The following is a 16,805-nucleotide window of genomic DNA, read 5'->3' as shown; positions in this document are numbered from 1 at the left end:
TCTAAACTCATCTTTTCACAAATTTCACATTTTCTATTAATTATACTGGAATTTTATTATTACAATTTTTTACTTGTTTGTTTTTCTGTATTTTATTATTATTATATTTTATGGTTTCTGAAATTATTGTATATTTTCATTATTATTATTTAAACTGCACTGATGTTTTGGCAGTATTGTAAAATGTGTAAAATAATCATAGCAATAAAGAAAGCGATATGGACAGCGAGAGAGATGGTGTTGACACCTGGCTCTCATTGCTTACAGTGGGCTGTGTGCCTGGACCCGCAGCCGTTTAAAGAAAACACCTGCCACAGTGAGTCTGAGGGAGTCGTTGGGGGTGTTGATCAGTCCAGACAGGCCCGGCGCGGGCCGCTCCCGCCACCATACACTCTCAGAGCCATAAATCCAGCCTGGATCTCCCCACGGCCTCCAGAGAGGAATCATCATCACTCCTGCCCCATAGCACAGGATTAACTCCTGGACCGCAGCTGTCTCTTTAATATTAGATAGATGTTATACAATTCTAATCCCTCGCACTAACCTCTCTAACCATCTCCACTCTAAACGATGTGCTTTTCGCACAGATCCTAGAAGCTCAGAGTCTCAGAGCAAACCAGTTTAAAATTTCCTGCAGAAATCTTACTAGATGTCTATATTTCCTGAAGAAAATGTAGCTCACTGGAAGGGTTTAAAAGACAACTCGACTAATTGAATGTCAATTAGGGATGTGCAACGATTAATCGCGATATATACACACATAATTATTATACACAGAACACACACACATTGTGTAAACACAGACTTTTATTTTGCAAACGATTAATCGCAATTAATCGTTGCACATCCCTAATGTCAATATTGCCTTCTGTAGAGCTGCTTATGGCTGAATTAAATGTGTTTCATAATTGATGAATTTTACAGCATTAAAGTGCTGTGGATGGTTGCTAGGGTGTTGCTATGGATAGTTGCCAAGACATTGCTAGATTGTTCCAGGTTGTTTCTCGAAAGCTCCTTTGAATGTGCCCTTCATTTCCTGGGCCACGAAAAATAGAACAAGTGGTTCCTTTGTGCCCAGCCTATCCCAAGATTCATTGCACACTGGTGACGAATAGATTTTTTGAGAGAAAATGCCAGATTATATTATTTTTAAATGTAAGTATTGGGTTTCACTCGAATATCTAACGATACTTATGAAATAACTTTAAAGCGGGTCAAATGTTGACTTATATTTTACTAAGTTGCGATTTTAGTTTATACTCGTTATGTACAAAAAAAATGGACCGAGGTGAACCATTTTAGAGCGTTTTGTTTTCAGACAGTTGAATATAACTTTCAAAAAAGTCCAGTACAAACGTTACTGCCGCTCATTGACAGCAGCGGTCACAGTTGTTAGGCGAAAAGAGCAATCCTTCATAGGCTAGACTCTCCCGTTTAAATGCTCAGTTTGACTTTTATGGCCTTCGAAGATGTGGCCTTTGAAGACAGCATCCTTCAAAGGATGGAGTCTTTGAATTGGGACGCAGCTCAGGTGGTTGCTTACTGGTGTTAAAACAACCCCTAAGTGCTTGTGTTATAGAGTGGTGGAACTATGATGCATTTTTGTAGGCCAAAACCCAGAAGCGAGTTAGCATTTTGCACTTCCGGTTCTATCGTTTCAAAGTCAATGAGTTTTCTGAATGGGTTTTTGGTTAAATGGATAAGACAAGTTCAAGACACTTTCAAAATGGGACTACAGAGGCTATTGGCGACATTAAACGTCATCACACTGAACAGGTGAACTCAGTCCGCTTCTACAGCCTCGTTATGCTTATAACTGTGCTCTTACGAACTATTCTAACTTAAACTTTCAGGGAAAGTGTTTTTAGATAAAGATTGAAAGTGTTGTCGGAAGCTTATTGGTGGTGACACTCAAGTCATGTCACCGTGGTGTAGTTTGTTTATAGCCTACCTTTAGCTTTTTCTTCTGGCGATGACATTTAGGCTTCAAAATTCATAAATGTTGTGTTCATCTGTGAAAATTATCTCGATGGACAAAACGTGCAAGTATCATAAAATTTTGTTGATCACAAAATTAATTTTTTACAAAAATCCAAAAGCCTATGGGAAATTCCTATTGAGTTTTTGTCAAGGGAACCAGCGTGATGCTAACTGCCAATCTTCCATGAAAGTCTAGAGCAGGGGTGTCCAATCCTGCTCCTGGAGTGCTACTGTCCTGCAGAATTTAGCTCCAACCCCAATTAAACACACCAGAAACCAGCTAATCAAGCTTTTCAGACCCACTAGAAACATCCAGGCTCGCATACTGGAGCTGAACTCTGCAGGATGCTGGCCTACCAGGAGCAGGATTGGACACCCCTGGATTTATTGCCAGGTTTAATGCCACATTTTATCATCAGCCAGGTGAAAACCATAAACCTGATTGGTTAGAAATGTAATAGTAAACTTCTCCTCAAGAGGCCACATGATTTGAGGCATCATACACATCTGGAGCACAAGTGTGCGATGAGTTACACATCAAATTTAATGCATATTGTTTGAGGTTTGTTCAAATCATTACTGTGAGCAATAGTGCTCACCCTTTCACCAGTTATTGGTTCTGTTTGAAGGTTTTCAAATAGAAATAATGCTACAAACATGTGAATAAGGATATATTTTTTGGATTTGCTCATGTTTCTTTCTCTGACAACATAGAACAACACTGTCCTGTCATCATTTTATACCTCCTAAGAAAACTTACTGATTAGAGCTAGAGAGAGAAAGACAGAGAGAGAGAAAGAGGAGGCAGTGTACTCTAGTGGTCAAAGTGAGCACTAGGGTACTTTGAGGACAAAAGCTAAGCATAATAGCATACTACTCTTACTATTGCTGTAGTATATGTTTACTAGACAGAATTCATTTTTTCTGCATACATAGATACAGATGCATTTACTAAAATGTACAGTAAATGGACATGAGTTTGACATGAATGTTTGGTCATTGATGCATTAGTACATACACTGAAAACAAACAATTTTTACTCAGAAATTGCTAGCAAATTCCACAAACAATTATAAAGAAACAGCAAGTAACACATTGAATTAAATTGGAAATTTTAAAGTAAAAAGATTTTCAAAGTTTATTGGAGTATGTTTTACAAGAAAATACTATTTCAATCTTTCTATTTCAAAATTGTATGTTTAGCACAATGTATTAGCTGTCATTTCTTAGTAAATATTTGTGATTTTTTTAAAGTAAATACACTTTCAGAGCACCAGTATTGATCTGATGTACTCAAGTTTAATAACTGTTCTGTAAACAGTCTGAGGTCCTTGTTTTCGGTTTGAGCCAAAATTTGATCTTAAATCAGAATTTCAAAAATAAACACACTAATATAATAAAACACAGGGTCTGTGACAGTGTGCTCTATACACTCACTCCAAGTGCAACAAGTGGCTGTGCATTTGAGACACAGGCCGCTGCGTACAGCCTCCCTCCAGACTGATTAAACTGACATTTCTGATGCTAAACTTTGATTTTGCACAAAAGGGTCAACACATCTTTGAAATGAATGTGTGTATATTTAACAGCACAACTCTTGCTCAGCACAGTGTATCAGTGAAGTGCCACAATGATGACATACATCCAATTAGTGGCAGTCACATTCTTATTCTTGTGTATGAACTGACAGTGAGAGACACAGGTTTGCCTTTACAAAAACAAAGCAACAAGGGTGTCTTGCTTCAAAATAGCCATATCATTAAAAAAAAAACATCTGTATGAAGTGTTATGAAGTATTAAGAGTGTTAGATTTCTTAAAAGACAACATAACCAGCAATATATTTATTGCATCAATTTTTTTCCCATAATGTGCCATATTTATAACAGGATTTTCTAACAGGACAGGATTTAATCCATCGAGATTTGATTGGATGTTAAGGATGTCAAGATATAATTGAATTGTGTTTTTTTTTTTTTTCCCTCACACCCATGTGGCATTGGTAATGTCAACAGAAAAGTAATTTCATTTTAATGAAGGATTATGAAAACAAACTGATGGATTGTGCACACAAACCCTAGTCACAAAAGCATAATAGTTCAGTGTCTCTCAATTTATAAATATATAAGTCCAATTACACATTCTAAATAAAAATACAAAATTCAGTGGGACAGTATGGGTTGTGCTGTGTACATCTGTCAAGAAATTTCGGTCCTCTACGATCTGTAGAGGTTAACTTGCATTGACCCAGAACATTTCTTTAATATTCATGATTTTATTAAAAGACAGATCAGTATATTGGTCTGACCAATATTCACTGTAAAAAATAATTGTTGGTTTAACTTAAAAAAGTAAGTTACCTGGTTGCCTTAAAATTTTGAGTTCATTGAAATTAAAAATTTGAGCTAATACAATGAAGGCAATTGGTTTAATCAACAGAAACTCAAAATGTTATGTTATCTGAACCACATTAATTATTTAAGTTGATTTGACAAAAGAAAAAATGTTGTGATAACCAATTAGCAAAAGTGTTAGTTTTCCATTTAGTTAATATGAACTAACAAAGGCATTTTTGATGCTAACATTTACTAATACATTATTAAAATTAAAAGTTGTATCTGTTTACATTATTTAATGGAACTCAGCTGACATGAACTAACAGTTTTTATTTTTATTAACTTACATTAACAAAGATTAATAAATACTGTAACAAATGTCTTGCTCATTGTTAGTTAATGCATTGACTAATGGGGGTTTATTGTAAAGTGTTACAAATATGAGAACTCATGAGGTTCGTCATGAGGCAGACACATGATTGAGGTCGGTACCGGCCGCCAAACACACAGACCCACAATCCACCATCCAAAACACAACATGGTTTCCTCTGCTCTTTTCTCTAAAAGATTACAATAATAAAATTGAAATTAAAAACAAGTAATCTGGATTTTCTGCTTGAGCCGTTATTAATGTCTAACAGCTGTCACATGCAGCACAAGCACACACGGCGGTTGGCCCGAGACCGCCTGATGAGAGGGAGACAGACAGACAGAGAGAGAGAGAGAGAGAGATGGTTCTCTTCACCTGCAGCTCCTCTAAACATCTCCTTTGCTCGTCTTGTTTAATGGTTTACTCTTCGAAAGCTGCTGTAGTTTAAGGGAAGTGTGAGCTTCCTCCGATGAAGTGTAAAATACACGGCGGGTTTGAAAATGCGATATGGGTTATGTGATACAGGGAAGATTGCCTGGCCAGCGTGTCTTCTTTGTGTAAGGTTGCTCTGCCCGCCTGACCTGCAGTGTGAGGGGACGCCACGGCTGCGTGGCACAGTGCCACACACACACTTGTATATGTGGTTTAGGGGACTCTCCATAGATGTAATGGTTTTTATACTGTACAAACTGTATATTCGATCCCCTTACACTAACCCTACCCCCTACACAATTTAGCATGTTTTTTAAGCCATTTGGTAAACCATGTTTATGTTGTAATAATACCCATGTCATTATACACATTTGTGTCATCATAAACCACATATACAGGAACACACACATACACACACACACACACACACACACACTGACCAATCAGAAAACCCTAAATCTACCCCAGAAAAGCAAATTATGGAGGCTTGTTTCCGCCATGAAATAAAAATAAAACAGATAATTGCGACTTTTTATCTCACAATTCTGACTTTTTTTCCCCTCAGAATTGCGAGATATAAACTCACAATTTAGAGAAAAAAAAATGTTCGCATTCTGACAATATAACACACAATTCTGACTTTATAACACAACTGCGAGTTTAAATCTCACAATACAGAATTTTTTTCTCTCATAATTGCGTGTTACAATTGTGAGGGGAAAAAACACTGACTTTATAATTGTGACTTTATATCTCACAATTCTGAAAAAAAAAAAAAGGCAAAATTGTGAATTATGAAGTAAGAATTCCTTGATGAAAACTCGCAATTGCGAGAAAATGGCAATTGCGAATTTCACGCAATTCTGACTTTATAACGCACTTGCGAGCTTAAATCTCATGATTGCGAGAGAAAAAAGTCAGAATTGTGAGATAATTTGCAATTACCTTTTTTATTTTTATTTAGTGGCGGAAACAAGCTTCCATAGCAAATAGCTGCTAATCGGGTCAAAGATTTAAGCACACAAATGATGCACAAAAACATATGAGACCTATATAATGTGTGTATATTTTCTGAATTCAGCATATAACAGTTTGTTAACTTCCTTGATACATGGTTGGTCTAGATGTAACCTAATATTATGCTATATTATGTACTATTATACATACTGACATGGGTTAAACACTAATCTTTTGCTATGTATCCTAATCATTGTTAACATGTATTCATTACTTCAATGAGCTCATTGTTTCTGCCTTAAATTAATACATTTTTAGCTAACTGTGTGATTTGTATATGCACATTTCTGAAATTACATAATTTGGACACCTCTGATAACAGATCACTCTAAATTGTAATGTTGACATGCATTTTCTGTAAAGCTGCTTTGAAACGTGTATTGTGAAAAGCACTATACAAATAAATGTGAATTGAATTAAATTGATCTTGAACCAGTTGTAAATGATGTAAAAGCTTTAAGGTGAGTAAAGGCCCGGTCACACCAAGAATGATAAAGATAACAATAACTATATTAATGTCCACACTAACTATGCACAACATGGTTGTTTTGTTTATTATAAGCACATGCCACAGTTTTGCCGTCTGTCACTTTAAATGCCCGAGCTCTGCTGGATTCTGATTGGTTGTCAATGTCTTTATTGTTCATCAGCTGAGGAAAAAAAACTGCTCTTAAAATGATTCCAACGATATCATTCTTCTGTGGCATCATCATTAACAATTGTGATGTGGTGTAAAATTTATTATAATTTATAGTTATCATTCTTAGGGTGAATGGCCTTAAAGAGGACCTATTATGCAAAATTCACTTTTATGAACATAATTATGTCTGCAGTGTGTGTACACAACCATCCTATTATGGTAAAAATCCATCCCCTAAATCTGAAACAGTGTCTCAAAACAAGCCGTTCAGAAATGTGCTCCAATGTGACGTCACATTGAACAGGCCCCGCCCACAACTGGCAAGAGACTCTGCCTTATTAGCTTAGCTACTCCTCTGAGTGAGCTGTACACAGTCCGCCAATGTTTATCTCCTCGCCAGATCATTTAACAGCAGCATTCAAGTAACAAATGTATTCTTATTAAAGCTACTAAAGTTATTCAGTCAAGAGAAGTGATTGATTTTCAGTTTTTCTTTTGTTGTTTGGTTCATATTAACTGCATATGTAGCAGTAGGTACTGTATATTATGCTGTTTTTACTTCAATACACCGATCTAATATACACATGCGATTTCTTTCCCTGCTGTTTACGTTCACAGACATAACTGATTGTGTGACTTTGTCAAATACACTCAAGATTATGTCAAAAACACACAGTTTAAGCACAATAAGACATGAAAGAGAAAGTTTAATGCTCACGGCATGCACTGTCTGACAGCCAGCTTTCTGTGCAGTCTAATTGCTCTCACGGTACTTTGATGAAGTCCAACACACCTAGTTTGATTATTGTGCACTGATGAATCATTCACAATAAGAACATTACGTAAAAAGGCTGCATTTTAACTTCATGCTTTTAAAGCAGCATAAGAATAGAAACGGTTTCTAACAATATCAGTGAAGCCCTTGATGTGGGCCCTAAAACTGCTATCTCAGATTGTTTGGAAATGAGACAGACTTTACGACTAGCCAACCTCATATCTGTCTACAAACCCCTTCATCAGGTCTGCCATAAACACCAGACACACATTCATAACACCACTAAACACCTGTGCCTGCCTTTCCATCCCCATACCCCCTCTTCTGAGACATTCACATGATGAGCTCTTTAATAAAATCTCTCAGTAGAGTTATTTATTCCCCTTCTGGAAAGTAAAACACAAGGGTAAGCAGCAGTCAGCAGGGTTAACCTGTAAACAGAGCCGGGTTGCTGTGATATCCAGGCCGGATATAAGAACGAGGGGACAGACAGGGACGTTCTGCCCCTCCAAGACAATAAAAGAGGGAGGGAGGGTGTGTTTTTATCTTTGAGCAACATGCTGTAAAACACACACAAAGCTGTGATCGGAAACAATGGTCCTGGTCTGTGTGTGTGTTTGTAGTGTGTTGGGGGTTGCAGGAAGGAAGCCAACTCAACCCCCCCCCCCAGACAAGACGTGGTAAGAAGAACAGGAGAACCAAGGGTTTGGAGGAAATGGAGACCAAATGTCTTATGCAACATCAAACCTCAATAACAATATGCTTACACATGATACTGCTTTATTTTTTTTATTATTTATAACATTGTATTTAAATTATTTGATTGAAAATGTATTAAGAACATCTGGTGTTTGTATTGTTACAGCCAAAAGAATTTGATTTAACCATCTAAAACTTTTCTAGAGAAGATCCATGACACAACTCCACAAACCACAGTCACTATAGTGTTTAAACGGTTACAATTAAGGCACATAAAGAATTGAAACAGCTAAATTTTTTCAGATTCTTAAGAATGAGTGATGTTGTTGATGCTAAGGTATTGTAGGTGATTACAGTTGCTTGGGTATAATTGGATATGACAAAGAACGGAATGATCTAACGTAATTTCTGACAAAATCAGGCCAAAATGAAGCTTGGTTGGCGTTCGTTTCAGGAGTTCGAAAAAGCTTGCCAAAGCAAACTTTCCGGAAATGTTTGCTCTGGCTGGTAAACAACACCTTTGAACTACCATTGGTCAATGGCGATGATGTAATAGTTGGGTGTGGCTCTGAGGCTCCTTAGAGGTGCAAATCTTCTCTAGTGTCATGACAAATCTTGTCTCCATGTGGTTATTTCTGATCTAAAGTTGTTATAGTGATGTCTTGACTAATTATAACTTATTTCACTATTGTATGATGTTTTATTACATTAAGTGCTTGATTTCACAACCTATAGCTTCAGTTATGTAGTATATGACCCATGTCAAAAGACAGTAATGGTCATTAAAGAGCATTTTAAGCAAAATAAATCATAAGAATTAAATAAATGATAATAATTAAATCAGAATTATAATCAGGCGCTAAAAATACTCATTAAAAGTCTGTTGAACCAATGGGATCATTCGTGGTCCTAAAGGAGACCCGTTTCCTGGGGGGACTCGATTTCCCACCACACCGGTTCATTTCTTCTGTTCAGTCTTTCGAGGTCAGATGTCCACGAGTAAAAACATGAACGCATTGAAGAGTCGCTTTATAATAGAAAATGAAGTTGTAATTCTAATTGAATGAGACGTTGTCACTGTTTTTTCATGTTTAATACTGTAAAATCGCTGCTTTTAAAACAATATATTGTTTAAAGTTCTATATAAATAAATTTGATGTGACTGGAGTGCTGAATTGCAGAGCTGGTGATGATCACTACAATCAGATCCTTTCTTAACTGCCGTTTTCTCACCACTGTCATTTTTTTCAAACGCTTGATATTGTCTGGATGTTAACTAACAGTATATCACTGCAAAAGTATTATTAACTTCTTTTAAGTCCAAGCGACGAACAAAAAAGAACTTTGCCTCGAGTATATCAGGGCTTTACAGCGTTTTGCTGATGTGTTCTGCATGGTTGCTTATTGGCTTTTTTTATTGGCATCCATGGTTCTATGACGAACCTTTAACAACCATGGAAACTTTCCACTGAACAAAAAGATTCTTCATAGTGGAAAAGGGTTCTTTAGATCATTTAATTATTCTTCACAATGGGTCTTTTAGGAACTGTTCACTGAAAGGTTCTTTGGGGAACCAAAAATGGTTCTTCTATGGCATCACTGTGAAAACCCCCTTTGGGAAGCTTTATTTTTAAGAATGATACCTCAAAGTCTCTATGATATTCTGGTCTATATGGCCTCTCCTTTAGTGTAGGTCTATGAGAATCCAACTCCCCAACGCATGTGTATAAGTGAATCTCATTGTAGCAATGTTAATGAGGAACATCTCAGTGCCAAATGCAAAGGTTTTTCAAGTTTTAACGCTCAACTGAGATAAATCTGATGTCTTATCCAGTAACAGGTAATGTATAACTATACCACAAAAATTACTCCGAGATGAGTGCAAAAGTGCAACTTCAGTCTCAGAATAAGCAACAAACCAAAAGGAAGAACCAAAATAATCGAGTGAGGAGAAGTGAAATCGAGAGCTTTCTCAGAAACGTGCCCACATTTCATAAGTCTTTGAGGAACATCGCTGTTTCAAAGCCAAGAGAGCGTTGCGACAGCAGCCTCTGTCTCTACAAGCCTCCGAGTCCAACAGCAGCTGAATAATAAAGCCTCTGAAAGACACCACAGAAGGTCTTTCACTGAGCCTGGATCCCAACCTGCATCTGAATGCATTTGTACATCAATTCCCTGAAATATTCATGTTCTTTGTAAAGAATTCATGTGAGGCTGTGAGGGAGGCAGTCCCTGGAGGGACAGAGCGAATCCAGCTACACCCCCTTCACGCCTGCGGGACGCTATTGACCGGTCCGTTCGCTCCTAATGAGAAAAAAACTGGTTTGGTGACCATCCAGATTGGTTTGCATAACCATGGTGCTTTACTCGATTGAATAAATAGTGGTATTTGTTAAGATACATATACATTATTGGTGGGATTTAAAAAAAAAAAAAATAAATAAATAAATAAATGTATTTAGCCATTTAATATAATTTCTGGAAGATTAATACGCAAGCATAACTTTATGTAAGCCATGACTACAGGTAAGTCATCTGTAGGTTGATTAACACTGTGGCACTATTAAAGCAGTTCAATTGGTAACTGTTTGTTTGCTAAATTCACTATAGAATATGAAAACAAAATGTGCATTATCCATTAACAAGCCAGAATGACCACTTCTGTAAATTAGCACAGTTGTCAGCCGTCGATCATTTTTAAAATATCAAATATCATCCTGTCCAATGTATCAGTCAATCACTCATATACATGGTTTAAAATCCTTTTACACATTTCATGCTAGTGCAAAAGCTTTTCATCAAACTTAAACGATGCAAAATTGCTCTCCATCATCCTTGTCTAAAATAAAGGTGTAGTGGTGGTGCTGCAGTAATAATAACACGGTTGAAAGTCACCACATGAATCAAGCAGGAGACGGTAATATTCCAGACAAAGCTATAAAACTCTGAGCCCTGTGAATTTTATCTCCAGGTACAATCCCTCACCTGTCTCAATCATTGAACAGTGATGACAGTTAAGGGCACGGCTGCATGGTGGCGCAAGCTGTGGGTGTACGACCAAAAGACATTGTCATATCCGGTTAGCAGCACACCTGCACCCTTTAGCTAACATTAGCCTAAATACTCATTCCCAAAGACCAAACAGACTCATCTATAAATATCAGTGTATCTGAGTGTATGGAAACTTCTGGAACAATGCCTTATTGTAGATATTTCGCATACATTTGATGTGTACAAACCTTTTCTTTTCATTAAATTCTAATACATTTTAGCAGTCTAAACTATAATCACATAATTCTAAATTCATAATCATTTAATGGGTTTTGTAAATCTGTTTGTTCCCAAAATAATCTAAACACAAGACACTAAATGGATTCATGTGCTTGAGAAGGTCAAGGCCTGCAGCCATGCAAAACAATAACATTCTTCATTTAATTGATTAAAATGTACAGTTTTCTATGGTTGGTTATTTACTTCTGCATTATTAATAAGTCAGGCAAGAATATTTTGGAGCACATGGAGCTTTGTTCTAGAATGGTGCAAATGATTAAGAATGAAACTGTATCTGACTATCAACAACCTTATTCCTCATTCTTACAGTAGCATTGCAAAACTGTATTCTGAAAAAATAATTTTAATTAGGCTATTAACATTAAACATTAAAACCATCCTTAGTAGGCTGCTGCACAACAAATGCAAAATCATTTAGACCAAAACAGTTTTTTATATTAAAAGACACCACGTGCATTCTGTACTTAAACCTAAATTTGAAGGGCAATTTATATAATTTAAACTTATTTTACAATGCCTTACAGATAATATTAGCTGTTATAAGCCCAATATATCCTCATAACCGTCGCCTGTCACAATTCATATTAAACCGAGATGTTCTGTTAACAATTGATGTAATTCATGTACACAAGTATTTTATTTTTTTTGTGTTATTTCTTAACTCTAGCGAAAATATGAGCATAACAACCGAAAAAAAGACGAAAATGACAGGCCTACCAATCTATATCTATACATGCGATTCAATTGTTTTGGTTTACATTGGTTATTTGTAGCACCTGAAATAAGCAAAATACCAATAAATATCAGGAATTAGTTTTAGTGTCTATAGGGTTTTTGAATTGATATCTGGATTAAAGTCTTTTAATGTTACATCAGAGGTTGTTCAAAGCAGTGTATATCCATAAGAAAGACTACTAGACATAAATAATCAATCAAATACAGGCCTGATATAAACATAAACATTTGCTATTCTCTGAAATCGTGTATTTCAAATAATCGCTGTTTGCAAAGAAAAGCCAGAAAACACAACAAACCTGAATGCGCCGCCATCGGTAAATGGGATGGATAATATTTCCCGGGTGGAAAATGAGGCGCATGTTGCACAGAGCCGTGGCCGGAGGAGGAGATGCGAGAGGCGGCGCGATGCACTAGAGTGGCCCGCTCTGAAAGGAGATGTGCCGGAGCGGAGAAATCACGACCCTCCATTCCAAAGAAAACAGCCGATATAATCCAAAACCAAGCGGAAATCAGATGAAACCTATGTACTGTAATCCGTCTGCGTTTGTTTTAGCGGAAAGCTCGCCTCTCCTGCTCAGGTTGAAGTCCTCAATCATCTTTTCTACAAAGAAAGAAAGAAAGAAGAGGCGTTATTATTATCTTAGTATGGCACACCAGCTGACATTGATCTGCTTCATGCTCTCAGTGTTCCTCAGATGAAAGAAAACTGCAATATAAATCGAGACCTAGTTTTGATCTACATTCACTTAAAAGAAGAAATGCATTGGTTTTTTTTAATGCACGTCCATTGAATTGATGTGAAAAGGCCATAGATGGCAGTGATTGAATAGGCCTAATAGAGAGCGAGTGTATGGAAGCGTGATAAACATCCAAACCCAGAACACAGAAAAATGATCTTTTAAATGGTGTTTTCATATTTTATAAGCACACATATGATGGCAAACAAACAATATGCAAGCTTGATAATATTGTTTCCAGCATTTGGATGTCTCTCTGTTTTTATTGTAGGTTAGTTAGAAGACCATTTAGCTACACATTAATATGAAATCTAAATTATATAGGGTTTTTATATATGTGCATGAAAAATAAAATGACAGATTTGCATGCATGCATTTGATAAATTCAATCATTTAAACAATTTGATTGTGATACTATATTTTATAACATGTCAATATTTTATTTTACATAATAGGATAGTTGGACCATATATGTACTCTGAATAAAAAGATCAGTTCACTTTTGATATTACATACCAAACGATAATAAAAACAATATTTAAATACCATGTCAAAATAAACCTATTTTATACTAGTTCCATTTGGTTTTTAATCAGAATAGCTGCACTGGAAAACACAAGTGAGTGTGTGTGCATAGGCTATGTAAACAACTGCAATTTTCTTTTATCTGTTTGACCTGTTTCAGCTTTTATTTGAAGCAATTAAATCAAACAGTACCAGCTGATATTCATTTATGTGCTTCATTCAGCGAGTCTTTTGTGCTGTCTCTGGTAGAAAATGCAGAATGTCACACGATAAATGATTATTGAAATGGGTTCCTTAATTGATATACGCAGAAAACTACCAATTACAGCTTTTCCAGAAAATGTACAAATGAAATAAATTCCGTGTTTTGCGTTGTTAGCAGGCCAAGCTCTCAACCCAAAGGTGGCCAGGCTTCCAGCTTTTGTCTCCCTGTGAGGAGTGACTGACTCACTGCTGCTCTCCGTCAGCCATTACCGCGCAGCTCCGACACCAGCCGTCCATTTCGAGCACACGACATTCAATCACACACACACTGCATGCTTTGTTTTAATCTCAGCCTTTACATGCTATTGAAGACTTAAACGCTTTGTATCGGCACCTGAAACGTGCATGTTGTTAAATATTTGCATAATCCCGACGCAAATACAGCAGTTGTTTATGTCTCGTGCATGACAATGCACAAAGTAAAATGCATGTCTTTGTATGTCAGAGTGAGCAAAACCCATAATTCAACTTTAGTATCGTGTGTTCGTCGAAGTCAGAAGCTCACAAAGACAGGAGGGTTATTTTCATATAGCTTGTGTGTCAGTGGTGTTATTCGGCCGGGAGATGAACGCGCTGCTCGGACACCAGCAGTGAAGCGAGCCGCTCTCATACCGATCCCAAATAAATCACGATTTTTGTTATTACAATAAAAAGCACTGAGCGGCGAAAAAAATACATCTGAATCTGATAATAAACGACAAGTGGATGCATTTTTAATTTTTCTTTGTCATGTTTCAAATCAGGGTTATATATTTCTAATTTAACAATACCAAATTTGCAGATTTAAAAAATATTACGCAGCTGTTTTGCCTAATATTAATTTGTATGTGGCTACATAATTCATGGAAATATCAGTATTGAGTAATTAACTGAACAAGGCCGTAGCTTTAATTTAAATATATATATAACTTATATATATAATTTTCGCAAAATTACGTAGGTATTAAACAAATGCGTTGGGAATGTAAATTTTAATGTTTAAATCTTGCGTATAAATTAATGCATATATTTATTATTAGTTATTAAATTTTATATTTGTATGTTTTCCCTTTGAATGTTGCACAATAATAGTGTGCGCAGCTAACATTATTTTCTTTATTTTTTTGAAAGTCATTTTGATTTTATTCATCGTCAGGCGACACAATAACCATGACATAAAAATAAATGAATTACTTACTGGTGTGTTATATCCGTGCATAACAATAAATAATTTTAATAATTAGAAATCAAGAAAAAATATTCAGGTCAGTGATGTCCCTTAATTTTAAGAAGCATATTTCAGTGGTTCAGTCCTTAGTTCCCTTCATATACGATTGAAGCAGTTGTCGCTCGCCGCTCTCGGGCTTCTATAGGCCACTGAAGTCGCGAATCGAGTCTCCAAACGGCGATTCTCTTGTCCGGCGCCGATCGTGCCTCTCAACTCCGGGAGAGTAAACACACGCGCTCATTGGTCAGATTCGCGAATGATAATGAGCTGGCGTCGCTCGCCCGGGGACACTCCGCACTCTGACTGGTCTAAATCACTAACCAATGGGGATTAGATATGGCGAGAGAGCTCAGTGAGGCGAGCGGCAAATTCAAGCAAAGTACTGAAGACTGGTTACAATGGCTGAAAGCCTCAAACATTGTGCTGGAGCAAATCCTTACACTGTGTGTATATGCACAACCGTCGAGCAGGTATGTGTGCATCTAATGTACTTTCTTAAAAAAAAAAAAAAAAAAACCGTCATCAATCAACACGTGATGAATTAAAACAAACACTATTAAAGGGGTTGTCTTCAAAAATCGGTGTATAAGTGCGATAGAAGCATACAAATACCTAAATGACTGCACTAAATGTATAGTTTGCAGTAGCGTTTAACGCTAATAATAGATTCCGTTTATGAACGTGTTTTTAAAAAAAGGCTCCTTTTAGCGGAGGATTTGATTGGTTGGCCCGTTGCCAGCGTATTGTCACTCACGGAGTGTAAACAAGACTCTGATTGGCTGCTCGCCAGTCCGCATTGGGTTATCTGGAAAAAAGAAATAACTGGATCTGCGGTTTCAAGGCGTCCCAGGGTTAGATGATGAAAACAGATAAGAAGGGACCGTTTCAAGGCGCTCCTAAAGGCGGACCCTCGAACTGGATCTGTACTCGGAGAACACGCAAGTTGAGAAATTCGTTATTTTTGAAGGATTAAAATGCGTCTTGAGGTCTGAAAAGGATAAACATGATACAATCACAAGGCGGATTTATGAACACATTGGTAAGAAATGAAGAAAAGCTGGGAAATGGAAAGTTAGGATCATGTTTTACTCGAACTCATTATAATTGAGTAGATATTTTCTACACGCGATAGACAAATTAAGAAGACTATCCGATAAAATTAAAGGATACATTAAAATATTTTAACGACAGAATGAACATTATATATATATATATACATACACATAAAATACATAGATTTTTAAACTAAATGTAGCCTATAAGAACCACTGTAACACATTTGAATGGTATACTGAAATCACATCTAATTTAAGCTACATGGTTTTGTAATGGTTATGATTTCTAGTTACATAAAATTGTACGTCCCTTGCACAGCCTTTCTATAAAATTCTGTTATTTTCTCTTAAATCTGTTTGTGTACACTGGAGAATGTCTGCTGAGAAACATGAAATGCATTGTATTCTTTTCTCCTTATCTCCATATAATGTGCAGAATTGTAGTAAACATGTTTGTAGATGCAGAATGAGTGATTTTCTTATAGAAAGAAGGACATATGAAGAGGATTGTGCTCAATCAATGACGACTCTGATTGACAGTCCACTATTATCTCTCCAGCTCAGGGGAAGCAAGAGCCATTTTCTGAGGAGAAACAAAATGGTTAAACTGGACATTCATAATTCTGTTTTTGTATCCACAGTGAAAAACTTTTATATATATATATATATATATATATATATATATATATATATATATATATATATATATATATATATATATATATATATATATATATAACA

At 36.3% G+C, this 16,805-nt stretch overlaps 1 protein-coding gene across 1 annotated transcript in view; it reads right to left on the bottom strand.

Moving 5' to 3' along the window:
• LOC125263092 (BAH and coiled-coil domain-containing protein 1) overlaps positions 1-15,436 on the bottom strand; it is a 100,710-nt gene extending 85,274 nt beyond the window's left edge. The window contains 2 exon segments of the mRNA XM_048181961.1: positions 12,573-12,877; positions 14,980-15,436. Of these exon segments, the coding sequence (XP_048037918.1) occupies positions 12,573-12,744 (172 nt within the window). The 5' untranslated portion in view covers positions 12,745-12,877; positions 14,980-15,436.
• Positions 15,437-16,805: the final 1,369 nt, after the last annotated feature.

This window comes from Megalobrama amblycephala, linkage group LG1 (assembly GCF_018812025.1).
Source record: "Megalobrama amblycephala isolate DHTTF-2021 linkage group LG1, ASM1881202v1, whole genome shotgun sequence".
Lineage (NCBI taxonomy): Eukaryota > Metazoa > Chordata > Actinopteri > Cypriniformes > Xenocyprididae > Megalobrama > Megalobrama amblycephala.
This window is presented reverse-complemented; position numbering and strand designations above follow the sequence as displayed.